The 24085-nt window shown below is 45.5% G+C and overlaps 2 protein-coding genes across 2 annotated transcripts; one reads left to right on the top strand and one right to left on the bottom strand.

The window, feature by feature from the left end:
• Window positions 1-7083: 7083 nt before the first annotated feature.
• Window positions 7084-12130, bottom strand: LOC130838745 (cationic amino acid transporter 3-like). The gene is made up of 11 exons (XM_057712241.1): window positions 11752-12130; window positions 10991-11149; window positions 10006-10192; window positions 9695-9807; window positions 9304-9526; window positions 8997-9136; window positions 8793-8895; window positions 8085-8284; window positions 7720-7886; window positions 7339-7447; window positions 7084-7172 (listed from the first exon to the last, which is right to left on the bottom strand). The coding sequence occupies exons 1-11, from the start codon at window positions 12128-12130 to the stop codon at window positions 7084-7086; spliced, it is 1869 nt and encodes a 622-aa protein (XP_057568224.1).
• Window positions 12131-22199: 10069 nt separating this feature from the next.
• LOC130838173 (olfactory receptor 49-like) lies at window positions 22200-23778 on the top strand. Its single transcript, XM_057710914.1, has 2 exons — window positions 22200-22206; window positions 22784-23778. Exons 1-2 carry the CDS (start codon window positions 22200-22202, stop codon window positions 23776-23778), a joined length of 1002 nt encoding a protein of 333 aa, XP_057566897.1.
• Window positions 23779-24085: the final 307 nt, after the last annotated feature.

Raw genomic sequence — 24085 nt, 5'->3', positions numbered from 1 at the left:
CCCCTATAGAGGCAAAAGCTTCCAACAAATCCCCTGATGCACACAGTAGCTGCTTAATTGGTATAAGTTGAGTGGATAAGAATGATGATTTTTGAATTGAAAACAACCAGCTTTGCTGGTTCCAATCCAGTACAGCTTCGTATGAGCTTGTCTGATTTCATACAACCTACACAGCGTCTTTGTCCTCCTTTCCTGTGTAACACAGGGGAAATTATCATCATCTTTATTCCCTCCCTTCCCTGATACGTGTGACATGACTCTTTTAGGGGCTTGGTGATCAGAGAGCTCAGACTCTGTACATGTCTTCACCAAGGATCCTGAGACCTGATATCTTTCTGTGTCATTGCTTGCAGAGTGACATGGAGTTGGAACTCTGCTTTGAGGCAGAATGAGATGGAATTTGTAGGGACAGACGCAAGCCCAGCTCAGTCCAAGCATCCAACCAGAGTGGCCTCCCAAGTGCCTGGAGGGAGGGAGGGAGGACGAACCTTCATTCTGAATCAGAAACGTCAGGTCTCTGTTCCCTAGACTTTGAGGCGTGGAATGTCTCCTCACCACACTGCTCCGTGGGGCTAGGCTGACCCAGCGAACACACGTTACCATCGGGGGCTTCCACCCCCGACACGCCAAAGTCCAAGTTTAGCATTTTGGTTAAGAGGAAGGGTTGAAAAGCCCGGGACAATATATGAGAATCCTAGCTCCACCACCAGCCCTGTGCCCTGGAACAAGTCATGTGCTTCTCTGGACCTCTGTTTTCTTCTTGCTTGGATGCTATGATGAGCCCTCGTTCACTGTGAGTAGGAATGGGAGGTGTAGATGCTGCTGTATTGTAGCTGCTGAGTTTCCTCCAAAAACTAAAAATGGAATTACCACGTGATCCAGCAATTCCACTTCCAAGCGTCCACCCAAAAGAACGGAAAATAGGGTCTCAAAGAGATATTTGTACACACGTGTTCATAGCAGCCTTATTCATAGGAGCTGAAAGCTGGAAGTGACCCAAATAAGGAACTGATAAACACAACATGGTCTGCACCTACAGTGGAATATTAGTCAGAATTCAGGAAACCCTGACACATGTGACAACATGGACGAACCTTGACGACATTATGCTGAGTGACATAAGCCAGTCACAAAAAGACAAATGTTGTATGATTCCAGTTCTGTGAAGAAATGAGAGTAGTCAAATTCACAGAGACAGAAAGTAGAATGGTGGTCTGCCAGGGTCTGGGGTGAGGGAGAAATGGGGACTTATTGTTAAATGGGGACACGGTTTCAGTTTTACAAGATGAAAAGTGTTCTGGAGACTGGTTGCACAGCAATGTAACGATACCTAACATTACTGAACTCTGCACTTAAAAATGGCGAAGACGGTACATGTTATGTTATGTGTATTTTACCACCATTTTTTAAATTGCTATCCAACAATGAATAACAGAGCCAGCTTCACGGAGCTGCTGGGGGCAGCAACCCAAAAGTGATTTAGTATAAATCACCCTACAGTCACCTCTCATGAACGTCAAAGTCCACGGATGCTCAAGTTCCTTCCAGTCGCCCCTGTATCTGCAGATGAGGAACCTGCAGATGTGCAGGGAAGACAGTACAGTGAAGACTGAAATCAGCGGTCCACGTGCCCCACTCCCTATATATGGGCAATTATTAATATTGTTTGTATAGGAGTCACATACAGTCTTAGATCATCAGGACACTGATCCAATCAGACCCCTCCCACACATACACCTCTTTTCACACACACACACACACACACACACACACACAGCTCCCAACTCCTTCTGCTTCCATGTGGAAAATGGGACTTGCCACCCTCAGGCGGGAGCCAGGCTGACCCCACTGCACACTTGGATTGCAGAGGTCTCTTTAGGCGGATCTGAACTCAGCGCCCCGTCTCCTACAGAAGAGGGGTTTCCCAAGACTTACTGGATGTGGGAGCAGAGCCTGGAGCACTGGAGCAGAGTCAGTGAGGGTGAGTTTTGGGCTGGAGCTGACGCATCTCCAAACACCGAAGCGGGGAGTCACAGTGCACAGAAGACAGCCCTGAACCCCTGGGTGGTTGGGGTGGGGATGGGGTTGGGTGGGCGTGGAGCGTCTGCAAGGCTGCTATCAGCCTTTGACTGTTCTGTGGTTACCCTCAGGGGATGGTCCTGAGAGGTTTTGTATTGCAGTAAAATACCCATAACATAAAATTTACCATTTTAACCATCTTTAAGTGCACAGTTCAGTCGTGTTAAGTCCATTCACATTTTGTGCAACTGAACTCCAGAACTTTTTCCATCTGGCAAAACTTCAACTCTGTACCCATTCAACAACATTCCCCGAGCTTTCTCCCCTCAGTTCCTGGCCATCACCATTTTGCTTTCTGTCTCTGTGAATCTGACCACTCTAGGTACTTCGTTTAAGTGGAATCATATACTCTTTGTCCTTTCCTGTCAGGCTTATTTTATTTAGTAGACTGTCCACAGGGTTCATCCGTGTTGTAGCATGTGATAGAATCCCCTTCCTTTTTAATGCTGAATAAAATTCTATCCTTTGCACATATCGCATGGGCTTATCCATTGCTTGGTCAGTGGGCACTTGGGTTGCTTTCATGTTTTAGTTATTGTGAATAAGGCTGCTTTGAACACGGGTATACAAATATCTCTTCCAGTGTGCTTTCCATTCTTCTGGGTAAATCCTCAGAAGTAGAGTCGTTGGATTATATAGTTCTACGAGTTTTATCCGCTTGTGTTGGAGAAAATGTTTACGTATTGAGGTGTGGGGAAGTCATTTTGGCTTCTATATGGTTCAGTCCAAACTTCGTGTGAACTAAACCAGCCTGTCCAAGCCTCACAGCACATCTGCTTTAACCACTGAGGCGAAGAACGTCTGCTCTGAAGATAAGGATGAACAACTCCCTTCTCATGGCGTGTATGGTAACACTCCCTGGGAGATAGGTTCCCTTCCCAGACTGCAGGGTCCTGCTGTCTCGCTGTCTAAGTACTAAGTCCATCTCTTTTGAAGCCTTGAAGAAACACCCTGTCATGTCTGATGTATGTTCTTTGTTTGGATAAGGTGTAAGCCTCTGCTGAAAGCCATGCTTCAATGGAGCAGTTCCTCAGAGCTGTCTGAGAAGCTGCCTGCCAGGCTGTAGAGCTTACTTTGGCTCAAAAAAAATGCTTTCCTGTTCTTATTATGGGTTGGTTATTGAGTATTTCCTGGGGACTTGAATTCATTTGACCATCAAGGACCCTAAGGAGTGGGGGCTGTAAAACTGAGGACCCCACCCACAGCCCTGCTCCCTCCCAGTCTTCCTACACTACTCCACTTTCCACAGGCTGCCCATCACCTGAGGACACTCCAATGTGGGAAACACATCCAAGCACAGCTGGACCCCAACCAGGAAAAGGGACGCTTAAAATCTCTGGTGTTAATTCAAGCCACAAGTCATTACAACACTGTAAATCAACTATCCTTTAAATAAAGAAATAGATAAATGAATATCATTGAAAATACATCGTGCCTGTGTGCAGTCTTGCACAAAGGGATGAGAGAGGAATGTGACTTGGTTCCTTTCTTCAAACAGGTGAGCTGAGCACACAAGCAGAGAAGGGAGCGATGTAAGAGCTCTACTCTTTAGGAGAGAAAACCTGGGAGCAGGAAGTGGATGGTGAGGCCGCTTGGGGGAACGAGAGGGCGCTGCTGAGGGGCTGACTAGGTTATGATCTGCAGCAAGCGACCCGCAGGCTAAAACCCTGGGCACTAACCAGCACAGCGGGACTTACACGTAGTAGTTGACACTTCCAGTAACCTTTTACAAAGTTGAAGTATAGTTGATTTACAACACTGTAAGTTTCTTGGTTTTTTGTTTGTTGGTTTATTTGTTTGTTTTAAGCCAACCACACAGGATGAAATGAAGTGGCTTAAGCTGTTGTGGAAAGTTTACACACTGTCCGGCTGTGACAACAAGTAGCCTGGGCTATTCTAGCCCAGCAGTTAGATTTGTAACCGAAGGCAGGTTCAGCCGCTCACCGCGCAACAGACAATAAATGAAGGGACAAGCTTTGGAAGCGAAGAAAGATGCTTTATTCAGAAAAGCCAGCAATCTTGGGAGAAGGTGGACTTGTGTCCATGACAACTTTGCTCAACCATGACAATTTTTAAAGGGAAAAAGGGATGCCAGCTCCATTAATCATTCCGGCAGGAGGTCAGATCTCTGTCATTTTCCATTGCTTGCAGGCCTGCTGACTTCTCCCTGTCTTCCCAGGGATGCTGTCTTGCTTGTGTGGTCCACCTGCAATTGGATGTTCTATTGCCCATGTGGTCCACCTGCAAATTTACTAAGGAGAAGCTAGGGGTAGAGGGTCAGTCATTCTTAAACTACTGAATTCTCTTTTTTTTTTTTTTGGGCCGTGCCATGTGGCATGCAGGATCTTAGTTCCCTGACCAGGGATTGAACCCATGCTCCCTGCAGTGAAAGCACAGGGTTTTAACCCCTGGATCACCAGGAAGTTCCCTTAAACTACTTATTCATTCTTATTCCTTTGAATCCAGGAAAGGAATCAGTGGGTTAAGTAAGGTGTTGTGTATATTTAGAAAAGCAGAAATCAGGAGCCAAGTTAAATGTTGCCTAATGATCTAATCTTTATTGATTAAGGTCTAAGGAAAACAGGGAGGAACAAACAGAAAAGGGCAGAGGAGCTACTTACAGTATGTATACTGCATTTTTGGAAAGAATTCTATTGCACACTGAGTAGGCTGCAGGGTAGAGTAAGCATAACTTTCATATGCACTGGGAAAGAAAAAAAACTGTGACTTTCTTTTATGTCAATTCTGTATAACCAAGCCAGTAATACCTCCGAAGTATGTCTGTGTGAAATCTCCACTTTGAGTCATATCATTTAATTGTTACAGAAAGTACACCATTTTTCTTTCCTGGAGAATTACCCACATTCTGGTTTGGCTGAGCTTTTCTTTTCTTTTCTTTTCTTTTCTTTTCTTTTCTTTTTTTTTTTGGCCACACTGTTTGGCATTCAGGTTCCCGGACCAGGGATGGAACCTGTGCCCACCCCTCCCCCCACCCCCACCCGCAATCGCCAGCGAAGTCCCTGGCTGATTACGTTTTCAGTTGAAATATGAATCGATCCCTTAGGTGTGCTATGAGCTCGTAGCTGATCTACAGGTGTGATTAGTTCTGATTCACCTTTTCATCAAGACTAGTTTATGGGCAGTGTTCTCTGTTGCCGATTACAGCACACTGGGGAGCACGTGATGTCTGGCTGTCCCACAGCAGTGAGGGAAGAGCCGGCGTCAGGTGACCTCAACCTCTTCCATCAGACTTTCACCCAACAGTTTCCGTCTCCATTACTTGTGTCCTAACCCTGTAATTTCATTAGGCCTTGCAAGATGCTGATTTTCCTAAGTCCACTTATCCTCCTCCGCCTATTTTTAAACGCATCTAAGAACTTGTACTCAGGTTCTTGACCTCCATCCCTCCTTCACTCCACTTCAGTTGTTTCCACAAACAGTCCTCTACGTCCTCATCACCAACGTCTTCAATATCCACATCAGCTCAATTTCAAGCATGCTGTTCTGCAGCAACAACGCTCTATCTTGTCTTTCCAGTTTCACTTTCTATCTTTCAGTTCCACCTGACTGTAAGCATTTATCAACCAACCATTACCTACGACCCCTTTCCATAACCTCCGGCAATGCAGGAGTTTTTTGTCGTTGTTGTTGGTTTTTCAATTAAGAATTTTCCTTCATCAGCTCTACTGTGTGACTCTAAGGGTCTGCATTAGAAAAGCAAATAAAAACGATCCTTTACACAATGTTACACTACATCTTATGAAAGCTGGGAGAAAAGATACAAATAATCATTTCTCTTTATCATGAGGAAATGATCCACTTTATTTGTTACTATTCTCTTTTTCTCAAGGTCTGCTTTGTGTGGTAGTAATATAGCTACTCTAGCTCTTGTGTTACTATTTGCACAAGGTATCTGTTCCCTTCCTTTCACTTCCAGCTTATTTGTGTCCTAATGTTGAAGGTGCAACGCTTGACACAACATAGAGTTAACTGAGTTCCCTTCGCCTGGGGCAATCTTTGTGTCCCTGCTGGAAACAGGCGTAAAGAAGGCGCTTCTATGTCCCCGTTACTGTTTTATTCTTTCCTCCAGCTGCTGGTTGCATTCGCCTTGCTGCACATTTACAGAGCCTGCAGTTTGTCCGTGTATATTATGCTTTGAAACATTTCCTGAAAGTTATACAATACTAAAGTCATTTTGCCCTTTGGCAATGAATATAGGGCTCTAAATGTTTCCCACCTTCACCCGCCATAGAGACCCAAAGTGCCCCTTGAACCGGAGGACACCTCCAGTGTATGAAGGGATTCCACGCAGCATCTGTTCCCTGTGATTAAGATGATTCTGCACTAGGGATATTTGCTTTCTTTCATCTCTTTCTTTCTTTCTTTCTTTCTTTCTTTCTTTCTTTCTTTCTTTCTTCAGTGCTTGCTCTTTTATTTTTTAAAGTTTTTCTTGGAGTATAGTTGATGTACAGTGTTGTCTTAGTTTCAGGTATACAGCAAAGTGAATCAGTTATACATATACATATATCCACTCTATTCTAGATTCTTTTCCCATATAGGCCATTATTGAGAAGAGTTCCCTATGCTGTACAATGGGTCCTTATTAGTTATCTATTTTATATATAATAGTGTGTATGTGTCAATCCCAATCTCCCAATTTATGCCCCCCCACCTTTCCCCCGATAACCATAAGTTTGTTTTCTACATCTGTGATTCTGTTTCTGTTTTGTAAATAAGTTCATTTGTACCATTCTTGTTTTAGATTCCACATATAAGTGATATCATATGACATCTGTATTTCTCTGTCTGATTTACTTCACTCAGTATGACAACCTCTAGATCTATCCATGTTGCTGCAAATGGCAATATTTCATCCTTTTTTATGGCTGACTAATACTCTATTGTATATATGTACCACATCTTCTTTATCCATTCCTCTGTGGATAGACATTGAGGTTGCTTCCATGTCTTGGCTCTTGTGAATAAGCCCTGGGGATGTTTTAGTCAAGAGTCTGGGGTGGAGGCTGGTGGCTGTTGGTCACTGTTCTCCTCCAAGCTGTGTCGGATCCCGTATCCAAAGTATATGGCAAATCCTGGTAGGGAAATGAGAAAATGAGAAGGGAAAGTAGGCACTCCCCCCACTTATAAATGCCCAGCAGTCCTGCTATTATGGCATCTGACACAGTTTGGGGAGATGTACTAGGAAGAGGATTGGGTTCAGTCACTCAAGAGGCCTCTTTATCCCAGAAAGTCACTTACCAATGGCATTGCAGATGCCAAATTGGACCCAGGTCCAAGGATTTAACTGTGTTGTCAAGTAAACGTTCAGAAAGATGCTCAGCAGGGGGAGGACAGGCAAAGCAGGGACCTGAGGGCAAAGTCAGTTAATCCTGAGCACATCACAGACGTCTGAAAGGGAGACCCCGACCCCACATGGGCAGGAAGACTCCAGTCCTATTCAAGCTGTGGGTTCAGTGCCTACTGAGACTGGGTATGTAAAGCACTAAGTGTGGATCAGGGAAGGGTCCCTTGGTTTCAGAAACTCCCCTTCTTCCCTGGTCCAGCAAAGGATGTTTAGACCTCAAAGCATGCAGACTGCACTCACTCAAGGTGGACTGTTGGGCACATGAGGTCACCTACCTTGAAGGGAAGAGGAGCGGGGCTCTGGGGCTGCCTCCAAATGATGACCGTGACCCCCACGATGAGCAGCAGCAGCAGCACAGCCGCTGCTGTGGACACGGGGTCTCCAGAGAACACGCGGCTGGGCCACCGGGCCAGCACCAGGCTCAGGATGGTCAGCAGGAGAACTGCAAGGGTCACGGGGGAGGAGCCCAGGCTCACCTCCAGAAGCCACATGTGTAAAGGCCTTGGGTCACAGCCCTCCCTGAAACTGCTCACATCATGAAGGGCCAGCATATCTCCAAGACTCCACAAATGCTAAAATACACACTCCCACCCCATCTTGTCAATTTCAGAATACACCAAAGAGCAATCCCATTACTCACCAAGCAGTGAGGCACATCCGTAGACAATCTGGCCAGACGTCAGCGTGGGGATGGTGTTGATAGGGTCACACAGACTCTTTAGAATCCTTGTGTTTCCTGCTTCAGGTACAGATTCTAAAGGACTTCCTTCAACTAAAGGCTCCATCTCAATTTCCTCCTTTGTTTTCTCATGCTTGCTTAACTTCTGGTCTGGCTGGTACCTGAATTAGAAATACTAAGGCAGGACTTCCCTGGTGACACAGTGGTTAAGAATCTGCCTGCCAATGCAGGGTCATGGGTTTGATCCCTGCTCCAGGAAGATCCCACATGCTGTGGAGAAATTAAGCCTGTGAGCCACAACTACTGAAGCCTGCGTGCCTCGATCCCATGCTCCACAACAAGAGAAGCCGTGGCAATGAGAAGCCCGTGCACCGCAACAAAGAGTAGCCCCCACTTGCCGCAACTAGAGAAAGCCCGTGTGCAGGAACAAAGACCCAACACATCCCAATAAATAAATAAATAAATTTATTAAAAAGAAGAAAAGAAGGCAATATTAAGGCAATATTAACAGCAGCCCCTACTCATCCAACACCAGACAGCCTAATCCAACTCCTTCCTGCCTTAAGCAGAGCAGGACATTGAGAAGGCAGCATGAAGGCAGATGAAGATTAGCTCGCCACTCATCCCCCCAAGTCCAAGGCTCCCAGTCAGGGTGTAGTGGAGTCTCACCTGAGGACAAGGACAGAGAAAGCCACCAGGGAGTAAGCAAGTAGGACCCCGATTAACAGGAGTTCCACAATATCACGGAGCTTGAAGAGTAATGCCACGAGCCCTAGAATGGGGGCAGAAAAAGGTGCGGAGAGAATGAGAAACTGGAGGAAATATCCAAGCTAAGGAAACTGATCAAAGGAGAAATGGGTTTTGTTTATTTACCTGCAAGACTTCCAGAAGCCACGATGGCCACGATGGGGGTGCGTGTGCGAGCATGGATCCAAGCAAGTCCCTGGAAAAGGAGCCCATCTTCTGCCATTTCATAGATCAACTGAGACATGAAAAACATGGCACCCAGGAGGCTGGAAGGCAAAATGAAAACATGCATGAGGACGTGGAGAAGCAGGACAGACCGGGGCATCTGCTCCCTAGTCTACATGGGGTAAGGTACCTTGCCCTCTTGTCTCAATGCCGAGGGAAAGGATCCCTGAGACTCTGACAGTCGATGGGGTAAAGCGTTAACACTGACCTGTATGAAAGAGCACACAGGAAGACAACAGCCATGACATATCTGGCAGGGTCCCACCCAACGTGGAGAAAAGCCTGTGGCAAAGGGTTGTAAGGATGAATCTGGTAGTAGGGCACCATGAGGGTGAGGGCTGCTGAGAGACCAGAATATGACAAAAAGCAGATGAAGATGGAGATCACCATGCTCAAGGGGATGGATCGCTGAGGATTCAGGGCTTCTTTCCCTGCAGAACGGGTGGATGTATTGTGTCAGGAAAACACACTGGAGGAAAGCACAAAATCCCCTTCCCTCTTGTACCACCAAAATCTGGCTCACCTTCTACAAACCCCTATGCCCAAGGGCAGCCCAAACTGTGCCCAAACCCCTGATGGGACACATATCACAACGTTACCTGTAGTGACAATGGCATCAACACCAAAATATGAGTAGAAACATAGAGCTGCTCCGTGGAGAATCCCTTCAAAGCCAAAGGGCACAAACCCTCCAGAACCCAGCGGACCCAAGCTATGGTGAGAGAAGGAACGAGGAAGAACATGGGTGAGGTGTGTTCAGCCATCTCTACTGGACGCCTCAGTTCACACCACGAGTCCTGGGCCCCAGCACCCCCATCCTCTGGATTTACCAGCCCAGGTTTCTTTAGTCCCCACCATGTTCCCAGCTCTGCTCCCTCCCACCCACGTGCATTACTATGGACCAGAGTACCCTCCAGTCCTATGGACGTCATTGAATCCAGAAGTGGCCGATGTGTAGTCCTGCTCCGTGAGCTGCCAGTTGTGCAGATCCCCCTTAATGAAGCCAGAGATGATCATGAAGATTGGAACCAAAACGTTCAAGCTCGTGAACACTTTGATAACCAGGGATGATACTTGAGCTCCCAGAACGAGTATTCCTGTGGATGAGATGGAATATGAAACACCAAAATAATGAAATCCACAGAGACAGAAAGGAGACGAGTGGTTGCCAAGGGCTGGGTGGCAGGGGGTATTGGGCAGATGGACTGCTCGATGGCAGTGGTGTTTCCTTTGGGGTGAAGACCATGTTTGGAACTAGATGGAGGTGATGGTTGCAAAACATTATGAATGTCATCAGTGCCACTAAATTTATGGTTAATTTCTTATTGTGGCAATCATCTCACAGTACACAGGTCTATCAAATCAACATACTGTACATCTTAACTTATACAATGTTGTATATCAATTATATCTCAATAAAGCAGGGGATAGGAATAATAAATGGTTAGTTTATGCTATAATAATTTCCTTGCAATTGAAAAAAACACCTTTGATCTCAGGACAGAGGAAGAAACTTTTTGGTCTAAGTACATACTGCCGAGCAGGGAAGATTTTGTCCCCCAAGGGACAGTGGCAATGTCTGGAGACATTCTGATTGTCACAGTTTGGAGGGGGGGCATCCCTGGTATCTAGTGGGTAAAGGCCAGGGATGCTACTCTACACCCAAAAATGGCTTTTTTAAAACCCTACAATCCACAGAACAGACCCCCCATACCAAGAATGATCCAGACCAAAGTGTCAGTGGTGCCAGGCTGGGAAACAGTGGTCTATGTCACCCCTTCCTGTCACCCTTCTTTCCAGTCCTAATCCGCCACCATTCTGCCACCCGAGGCTTCCCCTCCCCAGATGCTATTCCACACCCTATTCTCCCCATCCTAGCTCTGACCCCTTCTCACCAATCATCAGTAGCACCAGGCCCAGTGCAACAAAGTCTGGGAACGTGGCCAGGAAGTCGGGCATATGTGCAGAGAAAGTTCCCTCTAACGCCTGAGAGATGTGGTTTCCAATCAGGCTGTCAAAGGCGGAGCTCCAAACCTTGGCCACACAGGAAATGGCTGCAGCAGCAGAAGAACATTCATTAACAAAATTAATTGATCCCCTACCATGTGTCATGGGATGTATTTTTTTAAAAAATCAAAAAATGGACAAAGTACTTAATCTCAAAGAGTTTCTCTCCTTGGGATGGGAAGAGCAGACCCAGATAAATCACAAAATAGGTCATCTGTTTGATATTCTAGGAGGAGATCAATATTATGCAAAAAAAAAAAAAAAAAAAAAAAAAAAAGAACACAAGGAAGTAGGACCAGGAGGCCTGGGAGATGAGGGTTGAAAATTTAAACCAAGTGGTACAGGAAAATCCCAGGAGGGCAATAGCTGAGCAAAGACTTGAAAATGGTGAGGGGATGAGCCTGTGGGACATGCCTCCCTCTCACCCACTCCCTACACTTCCCTTTCCTTTTGGGTTCTTGGTCCATTACTTAAGGAAAGCAGAATAGACCTGACTAGAATGAAGTTGTGGGGTTTTCCTGCCACTGTTATCCTCTTCACCCCCTGCAAGTTCAATAACAAAGTGTCTGTGAATGAATGAGGACTCCAATCCCACATCCTAGTTTTCCAGATCTTAAGTCCCACGTCTTTCCCCTCCCCATCATCTCACCAACAAATGAAGACAGTATGAGATTCCAGCCAGTGATGAAGGCACACAGTTGTCCCATGGTGACATAGCTGTAGAAATACACAGAACCAGAGCGTCGTACCCAGGCCCAAAATTCGGCACAGCAGAGCCCAGACAACAGAGAAGACAGAGCGGCCACCAAGAGTGAGATGACGATCGCTGGTCCAGCTATGTACTTGGCCACTGCACCAGCCACGATATACACACCAGCTCCCAGGTTTCTGCCCACACCCAAGACCACCAGGTCTAGGGTGTTCACAGGGGCCTTGGGACTCTCAGACTCCTCTATGGGTTCCAGCGGCCGCCTGCGGACCAGCTTCTGACCAAACTGGAGAACATACTGAAGCAGCATCCTAGACATAGTTGTGGAGACTACGATCTGCCGAGAAAACAAGACACAAAGTCGTCAAGAATGTCCATCTGCCTTTGGCCTTGGGGGTCTAATTCCATGGGGTAAGGGAGTGATGGGGGGCAGATGGTAAAAGACACACTGGGCAAGTTCTCCATCTCAGCTTTGATTTCTTCAAACATAAAAAATGACTTTTAATATATTTCAATGTTACTGGAAGGGTTACTTGAAGAGGAGTGAGTGGGAGCAGAATCCGTCTCCCCAAAATGTCATTTTGGCATGTGGATTCTTTTGAGCTGAAGGCAATTAAGACCGAGCAGACTCACGAACAGCTCCTTGCCTCTCCCTAACTGCTCAAAATAATTTAGATTGGGGGCCTATGCCAGGAAGGGAGATATTACCAGAGATAATTTTTTATCTCAGATAAACTTATCTGCATATTTGTTCACCGAGAATTTGCTCTTCTCATCTTCCTGTGGGATGTCTTCCTCCCCCTTGAAGCCCCAGATCCTTACCCGCTTCTCCTTAGCTTGGGGGAGCCTATCAGCCAGAATTGCCTGACTGTCTTGAACCTCAGAATTTTTATGGGGCTCACAATTGCAACAAGAGAAATTTGTTAATCTCTCTCCTGTCAATCGAATTATTAGATCAACCAAAGAGCCTAGAAAGCAAAGTTTTCTGCCCCTACAGAAGCAAAAACTTCCAGCAAAGTTCCTGATGCACACAATAGCTGCTTAATTGGTGTAAGTTGAGTGGATAAGAATGATGATTTTTTTTTATATCTGATAAGTTTTTTTTTTTTTACATTTTATTGGAGTATAGTTGACTAACAATATTGTGTTAGCTTCCAGTGTACAGCATAGTGACTCAATTGCACATATACACTCATTCTTTTTCAGACTCTTTTCCCATATAGGTAAGAATGATGATTTTTGAATTTAAATCAATTAGCTTTGCTGGTTCCAATCCAGTATTGCTTTGTATTAGCTTGTTGATTTTGCACAAGCCACACACCACTTTGTCCTCCTTTCCTCTATACAACAGGGAAAATTACTATCATCATTATTTTGATATGTGTGATGTGACTCTTTAAGGTGCTCGGTGATCAGAGAGCTCAGACTCCATACATTTCTTCACCAAGGATTCTGAGACCTGATAGATTTCTGTGTCCTTGCTTGCAGAGTGAATGGAATTGGAACTCTGCTTTGGGGCAGAATGAGATGGAATTTGTAGGGTGAGACAGACTCTAGCCCAGCTCAGTCAAAGCATCAAGCCAGGGTGGCCTCCCAAGTACCTGGAGGGAGGGAGAACGAACCTTTATTCTGAATCAGAAATGATGGAACTCTGTTTCCCGCTCCTTTGAGGCATGAAATATCTCCTCACTACACTGCTCTGCAGGGCTAGACTGACCCAGTGAACACACGTTACCATCAGGTGATTTCCATCCCTGATACTCTAAAGTCCAAGTTTAGCATTCTGGTTAAAAGCAAGCATTCAAAGAGCCAGGAAACTATGATTAAAATCTTGGCTCCACCACCATCTCTGTGCCCTCAAACATTTACTTCTCTGGACCTCTGGTTTCTTCTTGCTAAAATACTGATGATGAACCCCTGTGCACTGCGAGTAGGAATTTAAGGTATAGCTGCTGCTATATTGCAGCTGCTGTGTTTCCTCCAAAAACTAAAAATGGAATTACAGTGGTGGGAGCTCCCCCAGAACAAAGTAACACTAGGGTCCGGAGGCCATAACTCAACTAAAAAGGAATGCAGTTGGATCCTGCCGTTATCTTTATGTGCCCATTAACTCTGAAGCCCCTCTCACATGGTTCCTGCATAAATCTGTTGCTATGTAACTCCTGCCTAATGCTGTAACTTAGCAACAGCCCAGAGGCCATAGGAGGGGAAGTAACCAATCAGGTTATACGCTCCTTTGCTTGTTACCTTATTTGGGAAACAAAAAAATTCCAATGTATAGGAGTTTAACAAAAGTATATAAGGGGGTGCCCCGCTGTGTTCGGCCTTTGGATATGAATCCACTGAGCCTGTGCCAGCACGAATAAACGCTGCTTCCTGCATATAGCCTCTGGGCCTTGCTTCACTCTGTAAAATCCCGCAACATTACCACATCATCCAGCAATTCCACCTCTGGGTATACACCCAAAAGAACAGAAAACATAGTCTCAAAGAGAGATTTGTACACCTATGTTCATAACAGTATTATACACAGTAGCTGAAAGATGGAAGCAACCCAAATGTCCATCCACAAAAGGAATGCATAAACACAATGTGGTCTGTACTTACAGTGGAATATTATTCAGCCTTGAAAAGACAGGAAATTCTGACACAGGCTACAACACAGAGGAAAGTTGAGGCCATTATGCTAAGTGACATAAGCCAGTCACAAAAAGACAAATATTGTGTGATTCCACTTATATGCAGCACTGAGAGTAGTCAAGTTCATACAGACAGAAAGTAGAATGGTGGCTTGCCAGGGTCTGGGGTGTGGGAGAAATGGGGAGTTGTTAAATGGGGGCAGAGTTTTAGTTTTACATGATGAAAAGTGTTCTGGACATTGCTTGTGCAGAAATGTAAATATACCTAACATCACTGAACTGTACACTAAAAAATGGTTAAGATGGTAAATTTTATGTTATGTGTATTCTACCAGCATTTTACAATTGCTACCAATGATAAATAGTAGAGCCAGCTTCACAGAGTTGCTGGGTGTAGCAAACCCAAAAGTAATTTATGAGTAATGTAATTCACCATACAGTCACCCCTCACGAACGCTAAAATCCACAGATGCTCAAGTTCCTTATAGTTGCCCCCATATCTACAGATGAGGAACCCACAGACATGGAGGGCAGACAGTACACAGAAGGCTGAAATCAGTGGTCCATGCCACATTCACCTTATAAGGGTAATTATTAATATTATTTGTATACAAGTCAGAAAAATAGTCTTAGATCATCAGGACCCTCATCCAATCAACCCCCTCCCACACACACACCTCTTTTGAGACACTCCTACAGCTCCCAGTTCCTGCTGTTATCTGGAGAATGGGACTTACCACCCTCAAGCAGGAGCCAGGCTGACCCCACTGCACGCTTGGATTGCAGAGGTCTCTTCACAAGGATGTGAACTCAGCGCCCAGTCTCCTACAGAAGAGGGGTTTCCCAAGACTTACTGGATGTGGGAGCAGAGCCTGGAGCACTGGAGTAGAGTCAGTGAAAGTGAATTTATGCTGTGTTGGGCTGGAGCTGATGCTTCTCTAAAAACCGAAGCAGGAAGTCCCTGTGCACTAAAGACAACCTTTAACCCCTGGGTGGTTGGGGTGGGGATGGGGTTGGGCAGGTGAGGAACATCTGCAGTGTTGCTATCAGCCCTGAACTCTTCCGTGTTTACCCTCAGGGGATGATTCTGAGATTTTTTTTTTTTGATTGTGGTAAAATACACATAACAAAGTTTACCATTTTAACTGTCTTTAAGTGTGCAGTTCAGCTGTACACTCACATTTTGTGCAAACTCCAGAACTTTTTTCACCTGGCAAAACTGAAACTCTGTTCCCATAAAACAACAATTCACCCTTTCTCCTCCACAGTTCCTGGCAATTGCCATCCTACTTTCTGTCTCTATGAATCTGAACACTCCAGGTACTTCATTTCAGTGGAATCATATAATAGTTATCCTTTCCTGTCAGGCTTATTTCCCTTAGTAGAATGTCCACTAGGTTCCTCCATGTTGTAGCATGTGATAGAATTCCCTTCCTTTTTCATGCTGAATAATACTCTATTATTTGCACACACCACCTTGGCTTCTCCATTTGATGGTCAGTGGGCACTTGGGTTGCTTTCATGCTTTAGCTACTGTGAATAATGCCGCTATGAACAGGACTTTACAAATATCTCTTCCAGAGTGTGCTTTCTATTCTTTCAACTCCCTTCTCATGGCATCCATGGTAACACTCCCTGGAAGATAAGTTTCCCTTCCCAGACTCCAGGGTCCTTCTGTCTGCCATTTATGTACTAATCTGTCTCTTTTGAAACCTTGAAAGAATATACCCTGTCATGTTTGTTGTATGCTCTTTGTTTGGATAAGATATAAGACTGTGCCGAAAACCATGCTTCAACAGAGCAGTTCCTCAGAGCTATTGGGAGGCTGCCTCCCCTGCTACAGTCCCCAGTTTGGCTTAAATAAAACTTTCTTGTTTCAATGATAAATTGTTCATTGATTATTTCTGTGGACACTTGAATTTGTTTGATCAAGGACCCTGAAAAGTAGGGACTGTTAACTTGGGACCCCACTCAACCCTGCTTCTTCCCAGTTTTCTTACACTACTTGACTTTCCACAGTCTGCAGGTGACTTGAGACACTCTGGTGTGGGGAACCCCCAAGCCCAGCTGTACCCCAATCAGAAGATGGGAGCTTAAAATCTCTGATGCTAATTCAAGCAGCAAAAGTGTTTAATAAGTACCACGCATGTGCCCAGCCTTGCACAAGGGGATGGAAGAGGATAAAGGGGAGTGTGACTTTGTCCTCTTCTTCAACGAGCTCTGTTTACTGGGAGAGCTGAGGGCACAGGCAGAGAAGGGAAATGGTGTAAGAGGTTAGGAGGACTTCGCTACCCTCTGCCCAACCACGTCCCACACAAATTTATAACAAATTACACGACATATCTATACTAAATATATAAATAAAATGTGTTTTTTGTCTATTTGAAATTCAAATTTACCTTGCCCTCCTGCATTTTATCTCACAACCCTAAATTGGATGCCACAGTAAATCAATGATAATGGAAGCAAAATTTACTTTGGCTTGAGGCTGACTTCCTAAATCAATCAGATGCACTTTTTAATGAAGCATCCTGAGGGAAAGATGAATCCAAGCTGTTCATCCAAGCCAACAGCCCTTCACAGGGTTTCTGGGCTGTTAGGCATCTTCTGGGTGCTGCAGGTGTGTGGGGGTGCAGGAAGAAGAACAGATGGGAATGAAGGGGAGGGTCATATAAGTAGAGGTAAGTGCCCTGGAGTTCTGGGGTTACACGGCTTGGATTGCCCCTTCTTGCACAACCCGTTAGTCTGTCTCTACACTTCAGGTCTCCCCTCTGTAAGTGAGAGAAAGAATATTATAAGTTTGAAGCAAGTCCAGGTCTCAGGCTTCCCCAGCTTCCTCCATTGAAGTCTTATTTATAGATTCAATCACATAACAAGTATTTGTTGAGCTTTTCCAAGTCACAGAAGTTATACCAGTTCATAGCAAAGACTCAGAAGTCTGTGCCAAGCTTCTGATAACTGTTGGCAGCTCAGGGCAACTGACCAAATCTTTAGAAGAACTGTGATGACGTGCAAGTTTCACGTATTCAATATAAAGCGCTCACTTAGGACATATGTTGTGAAGGAAAAACTTGGGATGGATTCTGCTTACATTACTTCATTTTCCCCTCAGTCTTTTGTTTCATCAATATTTTCCATCATTGTATGTTGCCTCTCAAGCCAGCTGGGCATTTGAGAACCTAGGGTTTTCTGTTCTGAAAACAGATCTACAGCTGCCTTCTTTTTCTTGTGTTAGTTTTTAGTGGTGTAGGGCTTCCCTGGTGGTGCAGTGGTTAAGAATCCACCTGCCAATGCAGGGGACATGGGTTCGATCCCTGGGCAGGGAAGATCCTACATGCCGCGGAGCAACTAAGCCCGTGCGCCACAACTATTGAGCCTGAGCTCCAGAGTCCACGAGCCACAACTACTGAAGCCCACAGGCCTAGAGCCTGAGCTCCTCAGCAAGAGAAGCCACCACAATGAGAAGCCTGCACACGGCAGTGAAAAGTAGCCCCCGCTCACCACAACTAGAGTAAGGCTGCTCGCAGCAACGAAGACCCAACAGCCAAAAATAAAATAAATACGTAAATTTTTAAAAATAAAATAAAGTTCCTCCCCCGCTACACACACACACACAAACTTTCCATTTGAAAAAGCAATTTTTTTAATGGTGTAAAACACACATAATGTAAAATTTACTATCCTAACCATTTTCAAGCGCACAGTTCATTCACCACCATCTATCTTTAGAACTCTTTCTTTTTGGCCACACCGTGTGGCATGTAGGATCTTTGTTCCCCTGACAGGGATCAAACCTGCGCCCCCTGCATTGGAAGCACAGAGTCTTAACCACTGGACCACCAGGGAAGTCCCTTTAGAACTCTACATCTTGCAAAACTCAAACTCTACACCCATTAAACAATAAATCCCATTCCCACTGTTCTTAGCAACCACCGATCTACTTCCTGTCTCTATGAATTTGATTACCTTAGGGACTTTATAGAAGTGGAATCCTACAGTATTTGCCCTCTTGTGATTGGCTTATTTCACTGAGCATAATGTCCTCCAGGTTCATCCAGGTTGTAGCCCGTGCCAGAATTTCCCTCCTTTTTATTTTATTTTATTTATTTATTTATTCATTTTATTTATTTTATTGGCTGTGTTGGGTCTTTGATGCTGCACACAGGCTTTCTCTAGTTGTGGTGAGTGGGGGATACTCTTTGTTGTGGTGCACGGGCTTCTCATTGCAGTGGCCTCCCCTGTTACAGAGCACTGGTTCTAGGCACATGGGCTTCAGTAGCTGCTCCACATGGGCTCAATAGTTGTGGCTCATGGGCTCTAGAGTGCAGGCTCAATAGTTGTGGTGCACGGGCTTAGTTGCTCCGCGGCATGTGGTATCTTCCTGGGGCAGGGATCGAACCCGTGTCCCCTGCATTGGCAGGCGGATTCCTACCCACTGTGCCACCTAGGAAGTCCCTTTCCCTCCTTTTTAATGCTGAATACTATTCGACGGTATATATATACAAGATTACACAGCACATTCTGTTTATCTGCTCCTCCCCTGATGCACATCTGGGTTGCTTCCACTTTGGGGTGTCGTGAATAACACCACTCTGAAGATTATTGGCATACAAGTGTCTCTTCTGAGTATAGCTACCTTTGTCATTAAGATCTTTCGGTGTGGACAGCTCCTCCAGCTTGCTCATAGGACTGAAAAGAAAATTGTGAGATTCTTGCTCCATGATTTAGATCTTCATGCATCTTTTGCTTTTCCTTTCACCTTCTCTTTTCTTGGTGCTGCCCCACCATCCAGCCTTTGCTAAAGTGCAGAGTCCTGATATCACTGAGCCATAAAAAAGAATGAAACAACGCCATTTGCAGCAACATGGATGCAACTAGAGACTATCATACTAAGTGAAGTAAGTCAGAAAGAGAAAGACAAATACTAAGTGATATCAGTTACATGTGGAATCTAAAACATGACGCAAACGAACTTATCATGGACACAGAGAAAAGACTGGTGGTTGCCAAGGAGGAGGGGGTTGGAGGAGGGATGGAGTGGGAGGTTGGGATTAGGAGGGGTAATATAAGCTATTACATATGGAATGGATAAACAACAAGGTCCTACTGTGTAGCACAGAGAACTATATTCAATATCCTATGATTTAAGGAGATAAACTCAATGATGGGTGATGAGTTAGAGGGCCAGGAGAGGGAGGGTGGGAGGGAGTCGTGGGAGGGTGGAGATATGTGTATAAATACAGCTGATTCACTTTGGTGTACCTCAAAAATTGGCACAGCAGTGTAAAGCAATTACATTGCAATAAAGAGCTTTAAAAAATATCCTATGATAAACTATAAAGGAAAATATAAAAAAGAATGTATATATATGTATAACGGAATCACTTTGCTATAAGGAAAAAACACAACATTGCAAAACACAATACCATAAATCAACTATACATCAATAAAAACATTGATTAAAAATTAAAATTAAAAGATAATAAATTAACTTGCTTAAAATGTTTAAAAAATGGACAGGCCTGGAAAAAGAAGGAAACGGAATAGACAAACAAGTGTCTCTCACGTGTTGGCCAGAAAAAATTCACCAAAATGATAATTAGGCAAGATCTTGTCAGGGAAAGGAGGTGGATCATGGCAGGAAAAAAAAGGAAATATACCCACTCTACAGATATTTAATAAATGATCATCATTGTGGTGATTATTTCAAGGCAAATCTTGGGGACACCAAGGAACAAAGTCATCAACTACATGAGTCCAGTGAGGGTGACTCTTGCTACGGTGCTGAAAAGCAAGAAGAAACATAGAAAATAGACTGAAACCAGCGTGCTCATATTCCATCTTGGGGGAAAGTAAACATGAAAAGAAAAAGAAACTTCTACCAAGACTTTACCAATAAACCATTCCCTTGAGTAAAGTTTGAAGGAAGTTGAGTTAATCAGTCCCTTAAAAATGATTAGAAGCTTTCAAAGTTTTCTGGGTCCCTAAAGCCTGACCCATCAACCTCTTTGGTAAAAACAATTGGGAAGGGAAAAGGATTCCTAAACTTTCCATTTGGGGTGTGACCTGAAATAACAGTGACCTCTGGGAAACAGGAGAGCTCCATTCTTACCAACGATCTCAAGGACCCCTTAATTTTTTAAAAATCTAACTTGGTCATAATCAGTCTCTGATTCCTAATTTACTCTATGTATGTTTTGTGTTTTTTTTTGTCTCTCTTCATCTTGTTTTTCTGAATCCATCTTTCTTCTCCTGTTTCTTTTTTTGTCTCTAGTTCTCTGCCTCTGTCTTCCCCTGTCTGCCTTCATCTGCCTCTCTTCCCCACTCTGTTCCCCCGTTCTCCCTGCATTTCTCCTTCCTTCTGTGTCTGTCCATGTTTAATATGTTTCTCTCGTTTCCTCTCCAGGCCCTCCTCTTGTCTCTGTCACGTTTGTTGGTTTTGTTCATTACCTTCTGCTTTGTCTTTGTTTCATGCCATAGGCTTCTCTGAAAAAATTCCAAAATCAGGACTTGGACCCTTTTTGATAAAGAAGACTGTGAACATGCCGGGTAAAACGGTCATCACCTGTTGTCAGGATGACATGCACACCATCCCCTAAGAGCCTGGGGACAGAGTGGGAGGAAACCCGGAAGAGGTAGAAGAAGGAATTGAGTTGGGGGAGCTCTTTCTGATTTTAAAGGAAACAGAATTAGGCTGTAGACTGAAGGAGAAAGGGTGGGGTCCAGACCACGGCTGTCCAACATGCTAGCCATGAGCCATATGTGGGTACTGAGCACCTGAAATGTGGATGGTCTGCAGCGAGATGTGTTAAATGTGTGAAATAGCTACCAGATTTCGAACACTTTGCCCCCCCCCCAAAAAAAAAGAATATAAAGCAGTTCACGAATAAATTTTTCATATTGATTGCATGTTGAAATGATAATGTTTTGGATATATTGGAATAGGTAAAATATGTTACTAACACTCATTTCACCTGTTTCTTTTTATTATGTCTTTTCATGTAGCTACTAGAAAAAAATTTTTTTTGGAAACACAAATGACAAATTTATTTAAAAGATGCTTTTACCTAATTAGTAATCAGGAAAATACAAATTTAAGAGCACTAAGATGTCTTTATTCACATAAAATTAAAAAGAGAGACAGCTCAACTGGCGGAATGATGGAGAACAAAAGAGACTTATGGACTGCTGATGAGATTGTAAAGTGGTACAAGCCCTTGGGAACACCGTAGGACATTGTCTAAAAAAATTGAGGGTACAGATATCCTGACTCCTCAGTTCTACTCATCCCTGTGTATACATAGTAGAGAAACTCAAACACATGTGCCAGGGCACATATATGCACGTAGAAACTTGGGTTTTAATAACCAAAAGTTGAAACAACCCAGTTACCCAGCATCCATAGAATGGATTTACAAGAGTAAAACATTTATTCAGAGGAAAGGTTTGGGAAGCTGAAGGAGAGGGAAAATAGAAAATTTTAGATTAGATTGTGGCTTGCATTTGTGACTCGCATGATGTTTCTGATTGCACAGCGCTGGTCTAGGTGAGTGAGCGTGCATTTCAGATACACGCTTGAGGACAAAGGAGGCATATTCTAGCCACATTATACGGAGAGAGCTGATGCGATAAAGTAGGTCATAGCAGCTCAAAATTTTCAAGAATTCTGCAGCTGCCAAACACCTCGTTTTCCTGTCCCCCCTGCCCCCACTCCTACTGTGAATACTTTTGGAAGAGGGGGTTGTGGCTATGAGCGGTACGGGCTGCTGTTCATTATCTCTTCCTCCATCTGGGTGCTGGTTGCAGTTGTACGTTCTATTTGAGAAAACACAACGAATGGTATAGGGGTGGCATATGCACTTCTGAAAATGGATGTGATGTTACCATTCATAAATATAAGCAAGCAGAAATAAATAGTTGTGAAAAGCAAAACCCCAGTTCTCTGTGTTACCTCTTCGGGTTCCCATCTGTATTAACTCAGTCTGTGCAAAAGAAAAGCCCTGCAAGTAACCGGTCTCCCCGCTCAGTGGATGGTCGAAGTGCTTAATCAGTAAATAAGGCTTTGCAGAGGGCAAAGGACAATTCTTCTCATGAAAGGAAGCAGTGCTTTTCCCATTATATACAGACGACAGGGGGCATCAGGGAGGGTGGTGACCGTGGGCCACGCCCTGTTCCGAGTCTTCATTCAGTTCCTCTTCACAATAGCCCCTGTGGGATGGGTGCTCCTACCGTCCCTGCCCTACTGATGAGGCCCTGAGGCCCAGAGAGGCTAAGCCCTAGCGCCAGGGCCAAAGCAGGCGGCCTGACCCCCGGCCGGCACACCTAACCCCCAGGCCCTGCTGCCTTCACAGACCCGACCCCCCGACCGGGCCCCGCGGCCAACCGCACGCCCGTGCTGGAGTTTGTGCTCTCGGGGCTCACCGATGTGCGGGCGCTCCAGCTCCTCCTCTTTGCTGTGCTCCTGGTCACCTACGTGCTGACCCTCCTGGGGAACCTGCTCATCCTCACCTTGACCCTGGCCGACCGCCGCCTGGCCACCCCGATGTACGACTTCCTGCGGCACTGCTCGCTGCTGGAGGTGGGCTTCACCTCCACCGTCACCCCCCAGGTGCTGGTCCACCTCCTCACTGGACGCGGGACCATCTCCCGAGCCAGATGCTTCGTCCAGACGGGGCTCTACTTCATCCTGGGCCCCGCAGAGACACTGCTGCTGAAGGTGATGTCCGTGGACCGCTACCTGGCCATCTGTCGGCCGCTGCGGTACCCGGCCCTCGTGAGCGCGCGGCTCTGCCCCGTCCTCGTGCTGGCCTGCTGGGGGGGCAGCTTCCTCTTCCTCACGGCGCCCTGCGTCTGGATGTTCTCCCTCCCCTTCTGTGGCCCCAACGTCCTCGATCACTTCTTCTGCGACACCACGCCCTCGCTGGAGCTGGTGTGTGCAGACACCAGGCCCCTGCAGCTGGTGTCCTTCCTGGTGGCCGTGTGCGCCCTGGCCGGCGCTTTGGCGGTGACCAGCGTGTCCGACGGCTGCATCACTGGCACCGTCCTGCACCTGCCTTCATCAGGGGGCCACGGCAAGGCCTTCTCCACCTGCTCCTCCCACATCCTGGTGGTCTCCCTCAGCTGCGGGAGCTGCCCCCTCATGTACCTGAGACCCAGGCAGACAGGGCGGCTGGAGCTCAACAAAGCGGTCGCTTTCTTCAGCACCATCGTGTCACCCCTGCTGAGCCCCTTCGTCTACTGCCTGAGGAATGAGCTGGTCCAGAAAGTTAGCAGGGATTTGCTGATCAAGGGGGAGAGGTTTTCTGCTGCTAAGAAACTCAGGGTATAAGTCTTCCAGAGGGGCTGCTTGTTAATTAATCTTTTCTTTTCCTTTTTCCAAGGATGGCATCTTTTTCCTCCTTGATCGGGGAGGGAAAGTTGGCTAGTTGGAAAGCTGAGTGTGGTTACGTCTGCATCGAGCAGAGGAGGAGATGGAATGAATAGCTCTGTTGCTCAGAAAGCACAGCCACGCGGCAGTAACAATGGAGACTTCTGGGCACTCTGCTCACCCAGTCTCGACGTGAGTAACAGAAGGCTTTGCATTTTACCTGGACACACGATGTCCAGCTAGAGACAACTTTTCCCGTCCTTCCTGC

The sequence above is a fragment of the Hippopotamus amphibius genome, chromosome 16, assembly GCF_030028045.1.
Source record: "Hippopotamus amphibius kiboko isolate mHipAmp2 chromosome 16, mHipAmp2.hap2, whole genome shotgun sequence".
In the NCBI taxonomy this organism is placed as follows: Eukaryota; Metazoa; Chordata; class Mammalia; order Artiodactyla; family Hippopotamidae; genus Hippopotamus; species Hippopotamus amphibius.
This window is presented reverse-complemented; position numbering and strand designations above follow the sequence as displayed.